At 42.9% G+C, this 22,543-nt stretch overlaps 1 protein-coding gene across 1 annotated transcript in view; it reads left to right on the top strand.

Moving 5' to 3' along the window:
- Nucleotides 1–711: 711 nt before the first annotated feature.
- The window catches only part of agmo (alkylglycerol monooxygenase), a gene marked incomplete at both ends in the record, with an annotated part of 28,535 nt that continues 6,703 nt past the window's right edge, over nucleotides 712–22,543 (top strand). The window contains 12 exons of the mRNA XM_083678582.1: nucleotides 712–831; nucleotides 3,222–3,349; nucleotides 3,758–3,909; nucleotides 12,422–12,525; nucleotides 12,977–13,072; nucleotides 15,151–15,217; nucleotides 15,351–15,416; nucleotides 15,574–15,653; nucleotides 16,295–16,429; nucleotides 17,698–17,814; nucleotides 20,697–20,779; nucleotides 21,151–21,256. Of these exons, the coding sequence (XP_083534708.1) occupies nucleotides 712–831; nucleotides 3,222–3,349; nucleotides 3,758–3,909; nucleotides 12,422–12,525; nucleotides 12,977–13,072; nucleotides 15,151–15,217; nucleotides 15,351–15,416; nucleotides 15,574–15,653; nucleotides 16,295–16,429; nucleotides 17,698–17,814; nucleotides 20,697–20,779; nucleotides 21,151–21,256 (1,254 nt within the window). The remainder of the gene's footprint in view (nucleotides 832–3,221; nucleotides 3,350–3,757; nucleotides 3,910–12,421; nucleotides 12,526–12,976; nucleotides 13,073–15,150; nucleotides 15,218–15,350; nucleotides 15,417–15,573; nucleotides 15,654–16,294; nucleotides 16,430–17,697; nucleotides 17,815–20,696; nucleotides 20,780–21,150; nucleotides 21,257–22,543) is intronic.

Raw genomic sequence — 22,543 nt, 5'->3', positions numbered from 1 at the left:
CCACGGGCCACGTTTGGCAGGTTACATATTAGGGAAAATGCATTAAAAAAATCTAGATAAATCCGTAGGCTATATAAATCCCTTGTGAAATTAATGTCCTAGGCAACATTATAACCAAATATTGGACATGCAGCTGCGACCTGAGACGTTGTCGTTAATGATTTAAAATGTTAGGCCCTGTTCTCCATTTCGGCGTCCACTTTCTTCCACCTTGGCCTATTCTATTGTAACTAATGCTCAGACCGACTGGCCGATGTCCATTTATTATTTCATATGCTATGTATATATATTTCAGCAGATAAGATTAGCCTATGGTCCAATGCCTAAAGCAGTACGGAAGTTAATAAGAGTCTCTTGTGTGATGAGAAAGTTTGGCGTTGATTAACAAATGCATCAAAACAAATCTAAGACTAGGCATATTTGAATATGGAAAATACCTGTACAGAATGGTTAAAGAAGGCGGATGCGGATACGCATCGAATGTTTATGACCTTTGTGACAGAAGTCGAACAAGTGACAGGTGTGAATGGGCCGCTGAGACGTCACACTAAACTACTGACCGAGAAAACGGCAAGTGACCTACGGTCAAATTCCGTCGCTGGACTGTGTCACTAAATATGACCTCGAGTCCAAAAGGGTTTTCATAATAACTACAAGGGTAGTTAAAAGTGTGAGCTCATCCGTTAACATCCGGAAAATTGTTGAGGGGCAATGGCGCAAGTAATGGACAAAAAGTCTCTATCCATAGGTCTTCGTTCCCTTTTTTACATGGTCACACCGAACGAATCATCATTTCAACATGTGCAGGATGTCCCGCAATACGTGGAACAGGTGAGTTTGTATTGTTCATTTCCAAGAGGAGTGCTTTCGCCATGACTCGATATGTTCACAAAGGTATTCCCTCTGCAGTACTTTTGTAAAATAACAGTAACGTGGCAACCTAAATGCTACAAACCGCTACTGTAGTTTTCATAATGTCTTGACTGTGGGAAGCGCCCTATTCACTCACAGACATCTTGTTGTCAACACTTGATCTACGCTTCAAATATCGTAATACCGGTTGATATGAGTTCATATGAGTTCACTCATATCAACCGCGTGACACGAAATTCTTAGGAATTGTCCACCTGCATGTGTGAGCAAGTAGTCCAGAAACCAGTAACACTTGTCTTAATTGTTGTCATGCCGTCACTCTGTCATGATTCTCTTCAACAGAGCACACCAGTGTTGTTTTTTATTGTGCCAAAGGCTTGATAAAGGTTTAGCGGCTTAAAATCAACACATGTTTGTTATTTGAGGTATAAAGCCCACATTTTAATAGCCATCTATAAACACATGAATGGAGAAAAAAAACAATTACCCAAACAGCAGGAGTCCTAAGTGTCCTAATCCAGCTCCAAACATGCTGCAATGAAACAACCTTATTTACTATTGTTATTGAGATTTATGTGATGTTTGCATGGGTGTGTCGGGCCTGTTTGTGATTCAATGCTGTTTATTGTTTTGGTGATGTGTCATAGTCTGTCATCTCTCTGTATGCGACTATACAACACCATATGTAGTGAATTGTGTCAAAACAATTTACTACAATGGGTCCCGTTAAATCCTTTAAATTGTCAGATTATAGGCTTTTGTAATGCTCTTGTTTAGAGCATGACCGATGAGAGCAGGTAGTTGCCCAGTTGTCAAATGTGGTCTGCCTACAGGCCTGATTTGCCTGATACTGTAGGCAAACTGTGGACATACTCTCAATACTCAGTGTTGTTTTCTTCCCACCCCATGATCGTGGCTCACTCATCCACAACCTGATAAAAAAAAAAGAAATAGCCCTATTTGGGAAAATGTTAACATTGTCTACAAATGTCAATTGGCCTTGCAAGATCTAAGTCCAGAAACAGGGATTTATACACAACTATTAAATACTCTGTTGACAATATTCCAACCAGCCCAAAGCATGTTACAACCTCAATAAGACGTATTTTCATTTGTCCTTTTATTTTTGAAGAAAATGCCACACATAATAAACACAGTGGTTGTAAAGGTCAAAGATGCTAAGAAAAGTTAAGAGGAATTCTTAAACAACCCATCCCTTCATCCCCTTTTCACATGGCATGAGAACTGAATGCATCTCTGAATAATTTTTGTCCCGGAGTGGAAAGCTGTCAAGAACACTGGCCTGACGAGGTAAAACAATACTCTCGACATGAGAAAAATATGGAATGCGCAGGCCGTACTCCAAAATGATAATCTCTCATTCGGTGGGTTTGGAGGAAAAGTGCTTGGTGTGTGTGTGTGTGTGTGTGTGGTTGTGTGTGTGTGTGTGTGTGTGTGGTTGTGTGTGTGTGTGTGTGTGTGTGTGTGTGTGTGTGTGTGTGCGTGCGTGCGCGCGCTTGTTCTTTAGGCCCATTTGTTAGCTGTGAGTCAGAGTCAGTTCTCTGCCAGATGTTGGAGTGTTGCGTGTGATAGCACGTCCCTTGTGGTCCTCTCACCACAGAGCACACACACACACACACACACACACACACACGTCCTGTTCCACCTGCAGAGCTACTCCTTGTGGTCTTGTCACGCCTCACATTCCACACTCAACTTTCCAGGGGCGCGGCCATAGCCGGGTCTTGGTTCCAGTGACCAGGTCAGCCAGGGGAGTGCTATGGTCATTAGCGAAGAGCAGCCAACAGGTCCAACATGCTGTTCAGGTCACGATTATGATATGATGGAAAGAATGTTTAGTCACCCCTGGTAATTTGTTCTAGTTTAACATACCTCTCACACAGTTTTTTTTTTTTTTGCATAACGCGGTCATTAGTAATAATCTTCTAATAAAGTCTTAAGGTAAAGATGATGAAGTGCGTGTTGTTTGCAAAATATGCTCACATAAGCTGACCAGTCATCTGGTGTAACAAGAACTATCGTTCCTCCCCATATTTGCGTTGAGTCTTAAAACGATTATTCTCCCCCGGAGGCTGAAATGAATCCCCTGGGAGAGATGAAATGTGACCTGTGTAGCTTCACCGTAGAGCTGTGAGGGAAACACCATGCATCATAAGACATGAAAGCACTCCTTTCTTTCTTTTTTTTACAGTAAATCCACTTGTTCATATTCCAAGTGAAACATTCAAAGTTACTACAAGAGTTAAAAGCAACACCAGACGTGAAACCAGTGTGTTTTCATGGAGCTTCGGAGTGTTGATTCATATTTTGCGCTCCTTGCCGTCCAGGCCACCCCTTTCTTTATAGGTCTGATGGTTCTGGAGCTGGTGGTGGGTTGGCTGAGGAAGGTCCCAGTCGTCACCATTAGCGATGGAGTCACCTCTGTGTCAGCTGGTATGATCTCAAGACTCCCCTCGTGAGTAAAGTCACTATGGTTCAGGGACTTCAACTGTACAGCTCTAGTATCTCTATGAAAGCCTGTAGACTTGTAATTACACAAGTGCAGCACTCATGACTATGTACTGTATGTACATTGAATGCTGTCACGTGAATCTAACTGCACCTAAAATATAAACCTAGGCCCATGTACTTCATGTATTGCAGACTGGCCTTTTTTTAAAATGTAAGATTAGGATATTTGTAAAGGTACTGTACCTGGATCTTAAAATGCTATACCTTAAAATGCTATACACCAACCTGTTGCCTAACACAAGGTCAGGAGAGGGAGCTTTCCATTACTGAATAGAAGAAACACAATCTTATTTTAGATTTTCTTGCATCTCCGAAATATAGAATTGAAGTAACTAGATTGTATTTTCCCCAGGCTGTTTATGAGAGGTATTGAGCTGACCAGTTACATCTACGTGTGGAACCACTTCCATATTCTGGAGCTGCCCTGGGACTCTGCCTGGACCTGGTGGCTGGCCTTCATAGCAGTGGACTTTGGCTACTACTGGGTCCACCGCTTTGCTCACGGTGAGACCCTTCATTCGTTCACATTTCTGTGTCCCTCTCTCACAAAGATGCACCCGTACATGGCTGTCCTGTATGATGTTGTAACTACCAGAAATCCAACACTTCATTCAAATCCAGATCCATAGTATTCATACGCAGTAGCTTGAGAGCATGTTTTTGCCAGTCGTCAATTGTGAAATTACAAAAACAAAGGTAGATGCGTCAATGTTTCAAATTGCTTCCCATTTGCTCTTTGTAGATGATTAATAACAAAACAAGTATTCATAACTAAAAACTGCTTTTATTGATTTATTGATTGATATGATGCAGTCATTATTTAACCTCTGAATGGTTACATAAGCTACAACAAGAGGTTTGATGATAAATGCTAATGTTGATTTAGTTGCAATGCCCATAGGGAGGAACTATGATGATAGTGCACACATAATTTTTGCTGGATTCAGAAGAGGAAGCAATTATTTGTGAGCTACGTCCAGATGGTTTTGAACTGACCAGATGTGAGAGGTTGTGATCTCTTGAGACATCTTGTCCTACCTGGGGCTTCATAGGAGAACACTGTAAATAGTGATGGCTCAATAGCAGCAGGAAGCTGGACCTTTACCAAAGAATGTTTCAGATTTTCTGCAGGCCGCCTGTAGAACCCTGAGATCTGAAGCTATCTTGGCTTTTGGCCACTAAGTTGCTAAGTTTGTCTCTAAGAAAGAAAATGCTGAAATAACGTTGTTTAAAAAAAAAAAAAAGACATAAGTTGGTTGACATGACAGGGACTGTCTGACTATCATTCAGAACAGTGCATTTGCCTTCTGAATACAGATAAGTGCTTTTCTTCTTCTTCTTCTTCTTTTTTTTAAGTCAGTGGAACATCAAACTACTCTACACAATGTCTGGTCCAAATATTTTTGGTTTGAAGTCGGCTGCCACTGTGTTGATACTTGAATCTGGGTAAACAGAAGCTGTGTTTTTGAAGGTGGAAAGCCAAATGTATTCTGTGACAGAAAATTACCCAGCAAAACCACTGGCTCTTGCCATCTTGCCCAAGACTTCGTTGCTCAACAAGTGTCCATAAAACATGTAAACAAACTTCCCAACTTTATTTATTATTCTAAAAGGCAGTTTGTGAACCTGGGTTTATATTTTGGTTTTTAAGGGTCGTTGACCCTCTCCGCCTAGGGTAAGTGTGTTTTACTGATAGGTTAAATACATTTTCTTTTTTTTGGGGGGGGGTATTTTATCTTTATTTCCAAAGTCAATATGGCAATGCATCTCCTTATAATAGTATTTCCCTCACCCTAGATTAGATTTTATACCATAATGAAGTGCTTGCATCTGTCACTCTATTCCGTACAATATCTCGGGTTTATTTCGTCTGATTTTTTATTTTGGAAGTGTGGTATGATTTTATGTCTCGAAAAAACGTTCCACTTACTTTCATTTCCTCCTCCGGCCGTTTGACTTGTTATTATGGAACGTTGTGGGGTCACAGATAATTGTCTGGTGCTCCAGCCATGACCGCTGCACCCTCAGGATGTAAGCTTTTCCCCTTGTTACCAGAGGGAACTCTCTCCCCGACCGCAGGACAGGGCAGACACGGTCCTCACTCTTCACTCTGGCGGAGTGAGGTCATCTCGGTCAGCCAGTCTTTGAGCTCTCATTCCAAGGCAATGTTTGACCAACGCGTCCAGCGTCCTAGTGTCCGAGCTGGTTGTTGTCTGACCATGTTGGTGCCAAGAGGTTAAAGAAGAATGTTGAATATTTTTGTTGCGTACCGTGGTCAAAAGGAGACTGTGATACTTTAGGCCAATGATTCTTGTAATTACACACATATAAAGAGTAAATCTTCGCATCTAAGTCTAATTTTGTATTTTCCAGGGACTTTTCCCTCTAATATAATATCAAGTTATTGCATGGCACTTACAACTCAAAACTGTTTTATACCCTATTTCTGCATCAATGGAGCATGGGAAAAATCTACAATCCTATTCTGTCAAAACATATGAGCTATAAACCTTAATACTGTGTTAAAACTGAAATTACAATAGAAAGCTGTGAAAAAGGGCAACAGTGACATCCTCCATTGGGAAATATGAGTCCTAATTAGTAGCGCTGTAAAATATGAATTTGGATCTGAAAGGTTTTACGACCATTTCATAGTTTCCCCTCGTGTCCTCCACTTGAAAGGACAGTTCCACTCTAATTGAATGGAAAGTGCTTTGAAAGTGAAAAGTCGGCCCTCTCTTTTGCCGACTCTGTCTTTATTGAGAAGACATTACTTGCCCTTACTCTGGCCAGCCAGTGTGCTCTTGGGGATTGCGACATGGAGAGCAGATTATTTAGAATAATAAGGAATAAGTTATAGTAATGAATTGTAATTATAAGGAGTCAGTTAGCCTATACTTTGAATGAGTTGTGCTAAATGCCTACGGTCCTACAGCATGTCTTGGTGCAGTATGTTGTGCACAGACAGACAGTGACTGAGGCTAAAGTCTGGTAAATGACCACCAGTGTCTGATCGCTGTGTACTGGTAATGTTTGAATGCCGTCCACTGCATACACATTAGATCAATCATGGAAGTGACCATTCATAACAAGATACAAGATTCAAGATTCTTTATTTGTCACGTGCATACAAGTATACAGTGAAATGCAAAAGTGACAGTGCCACAGAGTAGTGCAACAATAAGTTTTAAAATAGAATAAAATAAAATAGAAGTACTAAAAAATATAAACAGTATGAACAGTATAAACAGTATAAACAATATAAACAGTATAAACAGTATTAGCAGTATAAACAGCGGTGAAGCAATGTACGCAATGGAATGGCAATATACAATGGCAATGACAGGTTGACAGTACAGATAATACAGTGGAGGATGAGTCTGCAACAGTCTCTGTCCCTGTCTCCCCGCTGTTGCGCTTTCCTTTCTGTTATTCAGACATTCATTTTCCTAACTCTCATTTTCTCTTCTTTTTTTTTTTCAGTTGAACCTAAGTCGGTCTTCCATGGCGTCGAGCCTATAGTTTGCTCTGCCGATGTGACGCTTCACACTGTTAACGCTCTGTCTTCTTTCCTCGATGGCCCCTCTCTCCTCATCAGTAGCTGCCGTGGCCTTTGAAAATGCATTATTCTCGGATGCTTGCATCCTTTGTAAACACCCCTCTGTAAACAACTTGGTGGAATACATTGAAAGCAGCACCAGGAATGTAACATGCTAAGCTCTCCCTCAGGGATGAGACTTGGTCATCGTCAGTTACCTCACCCAACCCTCTTTCGACAGAGAAATTACACATGCTGGTGTTCTCAAGGCCATGTGTTCTTGGGTTAGACACAGTTAGAGTTGGAGGTTTTGGATGCGGCGCAGTTGTTGACAGCCCTGTAGATTCTGTTTATTCTCCTCGCTCGATCTGAGGTCCCGCAAACAACTCCTCCCGTCACGGAGAACGTCTATATCTAGCCAGCATGCCTAAACCATTAATCAGTCCTACCAACATTGATTATATGAGGTCATCGACATATGCTGCGGTTTTCTACATACTCTACTTGTATACGTATCAGCATCTAAAACATATCTCCCGTCTTTTTTACATTTTTAATATATATATATATATATATAAATTTTTTTATACAGTAGCTACAGTAGTCACATTCTCATGACACAGGGGAAGTACTGTGGTTACTATAGTTACGGCGCTGGAAGAGTGCTGTCTGAAGGGAAATGTTGTCAACGCTCAAGTTGAGCTTGTAAAATGTCAGTAGCGCCTTGTAATCCATGTGAGTATTTGGTGACGCGTACGGCATCGGCCAAAGGTGGCCTTGTCATGTTCTACGCCAGCGGCTACTGTGTACACCAGTGGAGGCTGGTGGAGGCTGGTGGAGGTAGACATGGGGGAGGATGAGCTCATTGTAATGTATGGAATGTATGGAACACGTGTTTGGTACCATTCCTCATTCCATTCCGTGCATTACAATGAGCCCGTTCTCCGATTTCTACCTCCACCAGCCTCCCCTGGTGTACACATTGTGTAATCCCAACAGTTCAACAGTTTGTTACACACACTTAAGATGTTTGGATGGATAGCAAGGGTCAAAGGGTACAGTAAGTGGTGTCATAAACAAAAGTCATTCAAGGTGTAATGTGACGTGACTTTCCCAACTCTCTCCTTTTATGACGCTCCAGCCGGACTTATTGAGGATAAAAAAACCCCCAAAAAAACAACAAAGCCCGAAGGCTGGCTTCCATCGTGGTCCAGTGGTGCTGTGGCGTCAGGAGATTCATTTATTAGAAAGTTAATGTTTCGGTGTTCACAAGAGTCACTTTGCTTTTGCCTTTGATATGTTGAGATGATGTGAGGTTCAGTTCATTCTTACTGCCAGTTCATGTTTTAATTCCTAAACTGTGTCTCATTCTCTCATTCCCAGTTATCCCCACACCTTAGATATTCATATGTGTAATATACGTGTGTGTGTGTGTGTGTGCTTGTGTGTGTGTGTGCATGATTGAGTGTGTGTGTGCATGACTGTCTGTGTGTGTGTGTGTGTGTGTGTGTGTGTGTGTGCATGACTGTGTGTGTGTGTGTGTGTGTGTGTGTGTGTCAGTACCCTACCTTCCCTGGGCCCTGCAGACAGCAGCAGTCGTCAAGACAAACAGATGTGCTCAGCGCTCCACTCTGCTTCTCCGTGGGCGTCCCCGAGGAGGCGCGGCTGATCTGGATGTTATTGTTTTAAGAGGAGCTCCTCCAGGCCGTACGGCGGGGCGGGGGTTAACCTCCCCGGCAGCGGGGGCTTCATAAATCTTCCATGTGACTGGAAGTTCCTGGCCCGGCGCAGGTTGGAGGGCGTACAAAAGAATCAAACCCCCGCTCAGGATGTGGGGGGCTCGCCGCGCTACAAGAGACCTGGGAGCACCTCGGGGACCCAGGGATAATATCAACAATGGCCAACAGGTCATGGCGCTGTCTGACTCGGTGTATGTGTATGTGTGTGGGAGGGGGGGGAGTGGGGGTGTGCGTGTGTGGTGTATGGTGTATGGTGTACGTGTGTGTGTGTGTGTGTGTGTGTGTGTGTGTGTGAGAGAGAGAGAGAGAGAGAGAGAGAGAGAATGTGTGTGTGTGTGTGTGTGTAAGAGAGAGAAAGAAAGAGAGAGTGTGTGTGTGTGTGTGTGTGTGTGTGTGTGTGTGTGTGTGCGTGTGTGCGTGTGTGTGTGTACAGAGAGGCTCGGAAGGGCTGAGTGAGGAAAAGAAGAGGGTCTCAGTGATGAGCTCAGTGTGAGCTGAGCTCAGCAGTCTCCCAGGCCGGGAGTCTACTGCCCTCATGTGCTCTGGTCAATGGAGGCTTTCCCACGTCCCTGGCATTGACAGACGAGACCCATGTCTCTCATCTCCACCTAATAACGTAAGTGGAAGTCAAATGGGTTTGGTTTGATTCGAGGCCTGCTGTGGTCACCGTTCCACTAACGTGTTCATTCAGTGAAATTGGTTCTTACATTGACTCAATGTGAATTGGAAGAGAGAAAAAAAAAAAAAAAAACGTTTTGGTTTTAACATACAGGTAAGTGGGTCTGGTGTTTAGTTTAGTGTGTGTGACAGGGGTGTGAGGACAGCATGAAGTGTGGCAATGACAGGAGGGAGTTAGCCTGCTGTCCCAGAGGGTGGGCTTTTGTGTTTAGGTTGGCACCTCATAGAAGGACCTCCAATCCAAACACTGAAACGCCTTCACAGCTCATTGCCAACATGATTGACAGGGCACCCAACCACTCAGAGGACTTCAGATCAAAGACTCTCCGTTTATGCCCGGGTTTGGTCACAGGCGGTTATTATTACTGTACAATATGTTTTTAACATCGATATTGGGTTAATATTGGACTACAAAAGTCTCCTTTTCTTCTATATTATTACGTACAGTCTGTACTCATACTGTGATTTGATTTTTAGAAAGCATATGTCTTGATGAATGCATAACTTCATAATAACCTGATCCTATATACTGTAATCTGTCTCGACTGAATGGTTGACCTTGTCCAATTTGCTTTCATTCAGTCTGCTCCTTTATGAGCATATGATATTTCTCCTTTATGGTCATGTGATATTCGTTAAATCACATAACATTGCAGGACTGTATATCACATTTCTATCAATTGTTCATTTGAGGACAGCACATTGTGTCTATGTGATACATTCAGAAGGTCATCCACAGACCCTCAGAAGACCCTTACCACAGAGAACACAGACCTGACCATGTTGACCATGTGACCATTCCATCAACAGTCTCCAGTCAGCACATTACTGTAGCATACAATCATCATTCTTAATCCTGAGAATTTCTAGATAATCTAAATCAGCCCCGCTAGAGGCCCGTGGATGTGCCGTCCTCAGCGTTTTTGCTGCTCTTGGTGGGAAAGTGGGCTCTGTGGCATTGGTTCTCATCATTAACGGGGGTTCCCTCCTGAATAGGCCCTGCCAAACTATGCAGTGTCCTGCCGAGTCACAGGATGAGGACATGGCTTGCAGTGAAGCCTAGCAGTTCATACTTCCTACCAGTGACACCCCACATCAATCTTACGCTGCCCGGCGCACCGAATGGGCCGGGGAGGGGGGGTGGGGGGGGGGGGTGCAGGTTAGGGTTAGGGTTGGAATCAAACAAAGACTGGATTATCTTCTCCTTGTGTTCTTAATGGGACAGTCTATCTCATTCCCCCCGTTGGCTCCGACAGGAGGAAGTGTAAAAAGCACATGTAAATGTTGAGGGGATATTACACAAAAAGCCTCTGTCTCCTCTCCTCCCTTTTTTCAATTTTTTTTTTACAATCTTTTTATCCTTTTTTGCACCTATCTTTCATCCTACCTTCCTGCTATGCTATTTACCTTAAATCGTTAAACCACAGATTCCGTTCAGTTCTGTAGAGAATGTACACACAATGGTTTGAGACATCCATCCTCTCACACTAGCTGAGATAATTAAATAGCCTGTTGACACCACGGAGGTGTGTAGTAATAGTCCACGTAGTTCTCATCCAGAGATGACGAGGACTTCTCACCTGAATCTCCCACCCAAGCGTTGGGAATACCTGTCAGACTAGGATTGCTTGATTTTGGCCGCGACCTGTCTGCCGTAGTGCCGGAGGTGTGTGAAGACGGACGGTGGCATCTGCCTCACAGACACGTAGAGTCCTGGACACACCTTCACACACACTTTGTCCGCCGAGTGTTTGTTCAGGTGGAGTGGCTTGGCCCGTTGGGTTTCATTACTCCCGGTTTCGATAGAATTCGCAAGTTGATTAAACACTGAGAGAGGCGTTCCTTCAAGCTGTGGCTTTTGAATGATCTCTCAAAATAGAATGGAGTGAGACCATTGAGTGTGCGTGTGCGTGTGCGTGTGCGTGTGCGTGTGTGTCTGAGTGAGTGCCTGTTCATCATATCCATTACTATTTCTAGCCCTGCCAAGCAAAAAATACACCCACAATTTACAATGTCAATTTTGATACCAACTATAATTCCAGCTGAATTATTTGTTTTCATATTGCTATTTATCACGTAATCACACAGACATTACACATCAAGACTACCACATGGGGCTTTAATGGGTTTCTAGTAGCTTTCTCTACTTTTAATATCATTTGTATGTTACTATAGATAGCCTATATGAGTCTTTGTGGTTCACAGTATGTGAAGGTTACTGACTCTACACCCATGTAGATGAAACCAACGGGTTTCCGAGGGGTGCCAAAAGGCACAGGAGAGTGGGTGGTCCGGAAACGGTCTTGAGACCCAGTGAAACTTAACAAGCATGTTTCTTTGGACGTTAAGACGAAGTAGAATACTGATATTAATGAAGCAAGTATCACAACACAGCGGAGGAATGTCAACTGGAGCACTGGGGATATGGCTGGATGTTCACCAGCTGAAGCTAAGCTAATACCCTTGTAGTCATAACAGTGTACTAGTGTAATGTCCCCCCTATGGCTAGGGCAAGGCTCATAGCTTTTCTACAAGCCTGGCAATATGCAGGCTCCGAAACTGATCGTTTTTGGATTACGATTCACTGATGAATCATTCAGGGGTTGCTCTTAAATCATTCAAACATTCAGTTTTTGTTAGAAATGCATTGTCATGCTGATGTTCAGTGGCATGTGTTCAAAATCAGTGGCCCTGGTTTGAACCTGTGTACAGCATGTTCCACGTACAGTATGTTTGAACCTGTGTACAGCATGTTCCACGTACAGTATGTTTGAACCTGTGTACAGCATGTTCCACGTACAGTATGTTAACACTTTGTGGTAGCCCTCCATGGTCATGTGAAGATTAAAAGCAGATAACCTCTTACGATTGAGAGTTAGGGTTAGGGTTAGCTGTTGGACAGCCTTTTAATAGTGTGTGTGTCTGTGTCTGTGTCTGTGTCTGTGTCTGTGTCTGTGTGTGTCTGTGTCTGTGTCTGTGTCTGTGTCTGTGTCTGTGTGTGTCTGTGTCTGTGTCTGTGTCTGTGTCTGTGTCTGTGTCTGTGTCTATGTTCTCGCCACAGAGCTGAACCTCCTATGGTCATCACACCAGGTCCACCACAGCTCAGAGTACTACAACCTGTCCACAGCCCTTAGGCAGTCTCTCACCCAGCAGTTCTCATCATGGGTAAGGGTTCATGTCTGTCCTGGACATGGAATGTAATATAGTATATGTCATTTAGCTGACGCTTTTATCCAAAGCGACTTACATTGCAGTGAGTGCATACATTTCAGTATATATGGTCCCAGCGGGAATCAAACCCACAACCTAAGTGTTGTTAGTCATGCTCTACCAACTGAGCCACAGAGGACCACTATACATAAGGGTCCACTCACAGCCACTGGAACATTATATATTATATTATATTATATTATATTTAATTATATTTGATTCTGTTCTTGTATGTAATCTCTTCCCCACTTGATAGAACATCTAATGAGAGACTATGCAAAATACAAACCCAACATATGCTCTGTCATGGCAAAGCTTTGGTGTTTCAGTCCATATGAAAAATTCGAAAAGAAAAAAAAATGAAATCCTATGTGTACAGTTAGTTGAATGATTGTGTTCTCCTCAGGTGTTCTACCTGCCCATCGCTCTGGTTATGCCTCCATCTGTGTTCGCTGTTCACATCCAGTTCAACCTGCTCTACCAGTACTGGATCCACACTGAGGTAATTACTAGTTAAATTAGTAATAATAGTAGTAATTTAGTGTCATATTACCGTATAACCTTATTCGTCCTTACCTTGAAAGTCCTACAGCATACAGTATGACCACCAGCTTAGCTTAGGGTTAAAGAGATGCTTACAGGACATTTTGTACATTTTCAGCCACTAGTTCTAAAACTAGCGCTCACGAGCCAAAAATGGCTCCCCGTTTTGCCTCATTGGACAGAGAGGGGCACACCTCCCCACCCCCATGCTCCCTTACAGTCTGTTGACCTTAAATGGAGGACTGAGTGGTCTAATGAGATAAGAAATCGAATAACATCGTATCACTTGAACCATAAAGTCAACACTTTAGCATTTCTTCAAGGCAATTGACCCACTTCGACTACCCTAATTATATCCTGATGATTTAGTCCATACTGTAAACATGATTAGGCCTCTGCATATACAGTTACCCTGTCAATGAATATAACGTAACAGTCTATAACAGTCTATAACGTAACAGCTTGAAAGATGCTTTATGGGAGACCGACTAGAGCGACTTGTTATCTCTCTGTTCCCTGTGCCGACCGCAGAGAGGAACCGTCACGAATCCAGGACTGAAAGTCGAACCTGCGTTTAATAAAAAATAATGAGATTTTATGAAATATTCCAAACAGAAGCATGACCAATCGCTCTCCTTTAAAGGGACTGGGAGTATCAGTTTAACAATCCCCCGATCCAATCGTTAGGGGAATGAATGGATTCAAAATCGCTTCCATCTTTTAGTATGCTATTAGTGAAAACAGTCATAACGTTTACCATTTTCTAAGGGGTATAATTTATGCCGTCTTTATAGACGTTTTTGATGTCAAGTAATTTATTGGCACACAATTCCCAGACCTGATTCTAGTATTAAAAGTGGAGCAAAGCGGAGAGAGAGAGAGAGAGAGAGAGAGAGCTTTTTCATTCAAGATAAAACTCTGGCTGTTGCCAGACCACTCATTACATGGAAATAATGAATCATTGAGAAATCCCTTCCAGTTGTGCACATTTCCCCAGACTGTACGATCACTTGTAGACTTTAACATCAAACTCTCTGTAAAAGTCACACCCAAAGAGGAACCCGATACTTATGAAATATGTGATGTGTGGCATGATCTATAATGATTGTGTGTGTGTGTGTGTGTGTGTGTGTGTGTGTGTGTGTGTGTGTGTGTGTGTGTGTGTGTGCGCGTGTGTTCATGCGTGGGTGGGTGGGTGGGTGGGTGGGTGGGTGTGGGCGGGCGGGTGGGCGGGTGAGTGTGTGCGTATGTGTGTTCGTGCACGTGGTTGTGTTAAAGTGTCAAAGCTTATTTGAATTGACTCAAGAACCATGTGAGTTTGATTATGAATGTGTGAGAGATTTTTTTTTATGATACTTTATATGCATTAAATGTTTATATGCATTAATATGTCTGTGTATGCATGTGCGTGCATAGTTTTGCACAAACTAGTAATAATGAGCAAGCTTGTGGGTGTGTGTGTGTACGTTGTGTGAGACCATTATCAGCAGTGTCAACCTCTTTATGGTCTTTGGACGTCTCTGCATCCCAGTGATTGTTTCACTTCCAATCTATAAATATTTTTCTTTCCAACTGGAAATTTGGCCACCTCACTCTTTCCATAGTTCCCTCGAGCTCAGACCTGGTAGCTCATGAGATAAGAAAACACAATAGTTAGTATTAATGATGTTTCACGGCTGATTACATTAATAGCTATGTTTACGAAGTCGCCCGAAATAAACCTAATAGACTTTTACATAAGCAGTATCAGCTGAAAGAAATCGTGACGAAATAATAATGAATGTGAGAAAGACGATTACAATACATGTAGTGTTGGAGGTGTTGAGTTAGGGTTCGGGTTATGGGTGATATTAGCCTTGGTGCTCGCAATTATGCTCGTTGGCTAAAGCAGAAACAGACTGGTAATCAGACGAGTGTACGGTGTTATTTAACCATTAACCTTTAACCTTTAACCATTAACCTTTAAGAACGTCGGCCCCAATACTGTATGTAGTTTTGAGGTTGATGTCCTGGATGTTCTTGTCCCTGTCCTTTCAGGTAATCAGAGATATGGGGCCTCTGGAGTGGGTCTTGAATACTCCAAGTCACCACAGAGTTCACCATGGTGAGATAAGTTCCACTTTTCCTCTGAAACAGTTATTCGTGGTTGAAGTAAGCTGATGGTCCTCTGAAGGTTGGGTGAAAATGGATTGAAATCTTTCGTGTGGTTAAAATGTGCTGTGCGTTGTCGTTGGCAGGACGTAACCTTTATTGCATTGATAAGAACTACGGGGGAGCTCTGATCATATGGGACCGAATGTTTGGTAAGTGGGGTACGGTAAGTGGGGTACGGTTAGGCAGTTACATACCATCCAGCTCACCTTTCTCCTCGTTTTCCCGGAGCACAATTTTAACCCAAATCTTCAAATATTGCTCATAATGCAGGTGTGAATGTATCATTGTGTCTTTTTGTTTTCTCAGGTACTTTTGCTCCAGAGACTGATAAAGTCGTCTATGGTCTCGTACACCCAATAAACACATTTGAAATCATAACTGTTCAGGTGAGTCCCATCAGTTTGTACTGTTTGGTTGTAATTACATACAAACTACAGTGAAAAAAATCCTCAAATTACATTTTGCACTATTGTGAGTTCATCAACAACAGGGGAACAGCTTAGAGTGTCTTGAAAGTTCATGAAAGCTACCGAAGACCAAACTGCACAGTGTTTACAAAGAAATCAGCCCTTCAGCAAAACCTTTGATTGTCCCAGTATTACATCAGGGTAATCAAACCATTAGCAAAGCCGTTACTCCCAATCCTGGGGTATCAGCATCAATGTGAAGGCCTCCAAGTGCAGCAGTAGATGAGGCCAGGGCTCGTGTTTCCCTGCTAGGGGAACAGTCATGCTGTAACCATAACATTATTACTCTACTTTAAACAAACCACCCGGCAGAGGTGAAGGAGGCCAATAAAATGAAATGCTAGGAGTTGTGTTTGATTATATTCACTGCCCTGATCACTGGCAACTTACAGCATAAGCAATCTCTCTCTAATGACAAGAAATATATCTGTGCAGGATTATTTGAAGCACAGATTAGTATTGTCAACAGCGAGTGTCTAGTAAGGTCAATTCGGTCAATTTAAAACTGTTTATGTCGAACGATGTAGCTTATGGTACCTTTCTTTTTTTTTTGCTTTTAGTTACTCTACTATAAGTATTTGTGGAGGAGATTCACGAAAAACACAACGATCGTCAATAAATTGTCCGTCGTCTTCAAAGGACCAAGTTGGAAACCGGGGAAACCAAGATTGGGGGATCATGCTGAGGTGCCCAAGGTGGGAAAGAATACTATCACCTAATGTGCAATATGAAAAAAAACAATGGATTAGAGTGAAAATGAGAGAGAGAGAATGAGAATGAGAACGCGGCAGAGAAACAGAGAAACAGAGAGACACAGAAAGTAAACAGAAAGAGATAGAGAATTAAAACAAAGGAGACAGTGTTCTTGCGTTTTGTGGTCCACATTCCCAAAAGAGGAACAATATAATTTTGACATCCACATAGTTCCTAGCATTTTGACACACACACACACACACACACACACACACACAAACAATGCTTGAATGACTCACAGAATTCACACTTGTAAGATTTACATTTTACACAGTGCTTTACAAGAGCACACCACACCAAATAAATTCTTCAAGCCTTTGTAGAGTGCACACAATAAGCTCATTTTCACTCGTTTTTTAACTAAGTGTGTGGGATCAAAAGCGTTGGTCTGTGTGTGTGTGTGTGTGTGTGAGTGTGTGTGTGTGTGTGTGTGTGTGTGTGTGTGTGTGTGTGTGTGTGTGTGTGAGAGAGCGAGAGAGAGAGAGAGAGAGAGAGAGAGAGGGGTTGTACAAGCCCCAGAAGGAGCCCCAGCGGTTAGCTTTGAAATAGCGCTGATGGTGGCACATATTTAGGCCCTTCATGCTTCACACTTAAAAAAAACCTCCACCCCCTCAGCTTCACAATTAAATTGGCCCCTAAACTCTGCATGGTGATTCTAACCATGTGGAGGGCGCTGGAATCTGACTGAAATATCTTGAAAGGCCTCCCATTGTAAGCCTGGACAGGGTGTGTTGATATGTTTTTGAGGAGGGGAAGAAAGAAGGAGAGAGAGAGAGACAGAGAGAGAGAGAGACAGAGAGAGAGACGAGGGAGACCGTGTCGAATGTGTTAGCTTTGAGGCTAAGCAGAGCTATGGGCTGGAATACCGACAAGGATGGGGATGTGAGGGAAACCCACATGTGGTAGACTCACCCCCAAGACCCGTGGAAAACCCCTGAAGAGAGACCTGCAGCACTTCAACAGCTAATTGTCTACTCACGTTTATACTCTACAGTGTATTGGACAAGTCTAAGATATATACCGATACACTGAATGACAGTATTGTCTCATATGAGACCTGACATGGCTTGGATCTGTTAAAGCTAAGCCACCATATTAATGCCATAGTATAGCCATCAATCATTCGTCATTTTGTATTGTACTTTTCTATTTAGCTGTATTATCTTGTTCCTCTATGTTGCCATATTTCTCTGACTTCTGCCATTAACAGATTACTGGGGAGGAGGTGCCACACCATCCCAGCTCGTCTCTTGCCTCACAAGTCTACGTTTCCATCCAGTTCCTAATGCTGTTGGGGGTCTACCACGATCTGTTTGAAACTAAACTGGTAGGTAATGTATTGGGCTGTGTCAATGCCAAAATATAATCCAATCATTCAGAATCAAGTGGGATTAAGAATATAGGGTATACTGTTTTAGAGGGAAAGATTATTTAGAGAGCTGACCACGTTCAAATGGGAGCCAAAGTCACCGACAGTTTTGCTAGAAAGTTGTATTTCTGGTACAGTAGTTCACTATTCGCTTGATGTTGTTGTGGCATGTCTACGGTCCAGTTTTGTTCTGTATTTACTTTACAGAAAAAGAACGACTCTGTCTAACATCATGACAGAATGACTGATTGTCCGTCCTCTTCAGAATAACCTTTGTCTATTATTTTCCATTCTGGAAGCCAAAAGACCCCCCCCCCCCTTCCCCCTTTAAAAAAAAAACAGTCAGGTCTTCTCAACAGTTATCTTTGGAAGGCCTTTTTCCCCAGGCATAGTTTTGGTTAGCCAAAATGTGCCGTCCACACCCAGCCCTTTCAAAATCCAAATGAAATGGCCTGTCTTCTTGTGATTCCTACCTCCGTGGTGTTCCTTTAGTTGTGGTCCCTCCCTCCACGTAGGCCCACAGTCAAGAGTTCCCCCCCCCATCCCCTAGCAGCCGGTGGTCTAACATTGAACACAAATGCCTTAATTGCCAAGTCAACCATTTCCCTCCCCAAATAGCCCTCAGGATGCAGCAATCAGGATTGCCAGGGAAAATAACAAAGTGAGGACTTTGTCCCGACAATAATTCATGTCAATGTATGTATTTATGCCTCCATGTTCCATCTACCCTTATTTAGGATGACAATTGATGATACACTGCTATGCAATTTATGGGTTTAGAGTTAATTCAAAGTCATGAAAACATTACTATTTAAAACAAATGAAATTACTACAATTACATCATAGGCATACAGTATATATAGTGTACAGTTTATTGCAGGTTTTGTCATTTTGCTACAGCATGTTAATGACTGAGAGGTAAATTGCCAAAATGGAGACGCTCATTTCTCTCTTCAGCAGAACTAATTTCTCGATTCAGCTGAAGTTTCTCGTCCTGAAAATGGTGAAAATGATGACGGTGATAATGGTCATAATAATAAGTTAATCTCGGTCTCGGGGGACACAGAAACAATAACACCAATCAGTCTGATGCTGGAGTCACTGAAAAGCCAACAGATGTTGAAATTCATTTTTTTTCCCACTCACTGTTATTGTTGAAATACGATATGAGACCAAATTAAAAATTAGCACACCGAAAAGGGGAACGGAAATCCAAACATTTTTTCTCTGCATTTTTTTTTCTCCAACGAATATAAGGACTTTCCATATCACGACACACAGCTTTTTCAACGTTCATCCCCCAAGGAGTGCTGGTAGTGGTTAGTAGTGTCTAGGGTTCATTCCCTCAGGGCGAAGATAGTCAAATTAAAGATCATGTGATCCAACTGACTCTTACTTGCTTTGACATCTGAGTAATACAGTTGCATTCCAGAATATAAATAGCCATAACAAGACTGTCTAATAACTGTTTCTGAACTGATTAGATAGCTCAGTTGTCTTGTAATAACTGTATAATTGTCTTATTATAGCTCTTGATCCTGGAGAACTACTGACTGTGGTTGAGTGTAAAACGGAACAGTCTTAGATGGATTGGGGTGAAGAAGACCTTATTTGTTCCTTGGCTTCAATAGAAACTTATTCTGATGGATCAGAAACTCCTCCTCTTAACGCACACAACTCAAGCCATGCATTTCCTCCTACTTTCCCATGTGTGAGCTGGGGGAATATGGGGATTTTAAAGTTTATTGGTCTTGAATGCACATTTGAGAAATACATTTTTATTGCTTCCTGTTGATATGTGGATGTTATATGTACTATATATGGTCTGTCTATGGACAGTATGGGGGGGCCACCATTGAGGTTTACATTTCAGAGCCTGTAAGTTGAGTGTTGAAGATCGTAGCTGTGCTCTGACAGACCGCTGTGGTCCTCGGGAGAGGGCTGGCTTACAGCTGGTGCCCTGGCCAAGTCCCTGGGTTATGGTACGCACGTTAGAACGCACATATTCACCACTCCTATGCAGGCTCCAGTCAAGGCTCTGGGTTGTGTGTGAACTGTGAAGGCGACACGAACAGATCACAGAGGTCACCGCAGAGGTCACCGCAGAGGTCACAATGAATCAGTGTAGGACTGCTGTTCCCATAGAGTTAGTTTCGGGCCTGATTTGGGGGTATACGGGCTGCCAACAGCAAAACTCTTCCACTGTGGTCAAGTCCCGTTGCAAGATTCTACAGAGAGAGTCAAAGCTATTACAGTATGTGGAGAGTATGTGTGGTAGTTAGTGGTCAGAGGTCCAGATACATTGTTGAGGAAAGTACAGAAGTGTCCAGAAGGGTAGTCAGACTGAAGCTTCTTTTGGTTGGCATGAGATTGGCATCGCGAGTGCATAGCTGGGTAGCGTTGTGGTCCATGACTTCACCCACAGTCAAATCTCATGTGATCAGAGTTTATCATGCTTTATGTAGAGAATATGTATTTTTCCATCTTCAGTGAGGTTTACATGTTAATGTATTTTTCCTGTCATATTTTCTTATGATATGTAGATTGAAGACCCAGCTCTTCAGGCTACATCTTAACTGTCCCTCCTAAAGACCTCTTCATCCCCACTACCCCCCAGTACAAGTTTCTCTCCTGTAAAAAATGTATTTCTTCCTTCTTCTAGCCTTGTGACTGCCAATAGCCCCTGGTCCTACCATAGATTACTTTTTCTTATGATGACTTGATGGATAGATGATTCACTTCCTGAAACAAATGTATTTCTTGTAAGTCGCTTTGGATAAAGGCGTCTGCTAAATGCCATAAATGTAAAATGTGTGATATTATTTTTCTCTGTGTCACAGATGCTGTCCCAGCTGACTGTGCTGCTGATGGCCGCCTACATTCTATTCTCTCTCACTTCCATTGGGTTCATCATTGACCACAGGTAGGCTAATGCTAATGCTAATGCTAATGTCACATACCACTGTAAATATGACAGGAATACACTACATCTGATAACACAGTGCTGTCAGAGGGTGGGGTGAAATGTATTTGACTTCAATCAATTCTGGAAATTGCAAAAAATTCAATACATGAATCAGACCTCCTGGAAAATATTTGATGTCCACTTGGTATGCTATGCTGACCATGTTCTGTTATGTAATTGGTTGTAACATGTTATGGAGTGTCTCTGCTGTCAGTCGGGTACCTCTGTCTCTGCGTATCCCGGATGACGGATCATTCTGGAAGCATCTATTGGATTTCCTGCTCCTCACTGCGTGGTTGTAATGTCAGATATAATCCTTCCTTGCGCAGGCCTACGGCGGCCATGTTGGAGATGCTGCGATGTGCCCTGATGGTGACGATGGAGAGATTGGGCTACATGAAGCCGCTGGTGCCCTCACTGGCCTGGCCCACACAGGTAGGAGGCTGACAGGAGAGCCACTGCATAACATTACGTTACGTTAAACCAATTATATAACAGAACATGGTCGTCATATCTACAGTACCAGTCAAAAGTTTGGACACACCTTGCCAAGAGTGTGCAAAGCTGTCGTCAAAGCAAAAGGTGGCTACTTTGAAGAATCTAAAACATAAAACATATTCTGGTTTGTTTAACACTTTTTTGTTTCCTACATAATTCCAGATGTGTTCCTTCATAGTTGTGATGTCTTCAATATTAATCTACAATGTAGGAAATAATCAAAATAAAGAAAAACCATTGAATGAGAAGGTGTGTCCAAACGTTTGTCTGGTACTGTACCTACTGTACATCTAAGGAGGTCTGATACTTATTTCATCTGGTGACTGACAGGAGAGAACACTGCATACCATCTTAAACCAATCACATAACAGAACACGGTCATCATATGTACCTACTGCACATCTAATATTTTCCAGGAGGTCTGATACTTATTTAATGGGAATTGAACTGTTATTAAAAATAAAAATACAAAGCTGGAGACGTGAGAACATTATCTCCCCACGGTTGGATTCTCCCAGCCTCGCTTTATAAGTAAAGACACGCGTCACCGTGTTTCAATAGCCCTCTTCTCTATGTCGTTAACACACAAGGGGGCTACAATTAGTGTAATTGAACATTACTACTAAATCAATAACGACTGTGACACGGTGTTTCACTATGACAGGGATAGTCCACTAAACCAACAAAGTGTTGCAAAATAGTGCACTTAGCAGTGGTGCCCTCTGGTCGCTGCTGTGGTGGGTGGGGAGGGAGGAGTGGGAGTGCGTGCTGCTCCTTTGATGCTGAGCTGACTTGACAGCCAGTCTTTAGGGGCCATTAGGCCTAGTTAGAGCACTGGCCCTGTCTGCAGCTAGCTTAGCTGTGTGGATAGAGCTGCCCAGTGTTCAGGTGTGACAGTAGGCAGCCACATTACGCGTGTGTGTGTGTGTGTGTGGCGTGTGCGCGTCCGCGAGCGCGTGTATGAGACAGTGGGTGTGCGTGTGCGTGTGTATGAGACGGTGTGTGTGTGTGTGTGTGTGTGCGCATGTGTGCATATGTGCGTGTGTGCACATGTGTGCGTGTGTGCGTGTGTGCGTGTGTGTGTGTGTGTGTGTCTGAGTGTGTGTGAGCTGGGCAGGCGCTAGCTCCAGTCCCACAGCCCTGTGATGTATGACTCCAGATGCACAGCCCAATTGACCATAAAATTGCTGTGCGTTTCTGGCACTCTTGTGGCGGAGCTGTAGA

The sequence above is a fragment of the Argentina silus genome (assembly GCF_951799395.1).
Source record: "Argentina silus genome assembly, chromosome: 10".
Lineage (NCBI taxonomy): Eukaryota > Metazoa > Chordata > Actinopteri > Argentiniformes > Argentinidae > Argentina > Argentina silus.
This window is presented reverse-complemented; position numbering and strand designations above follow the sequence as displayed.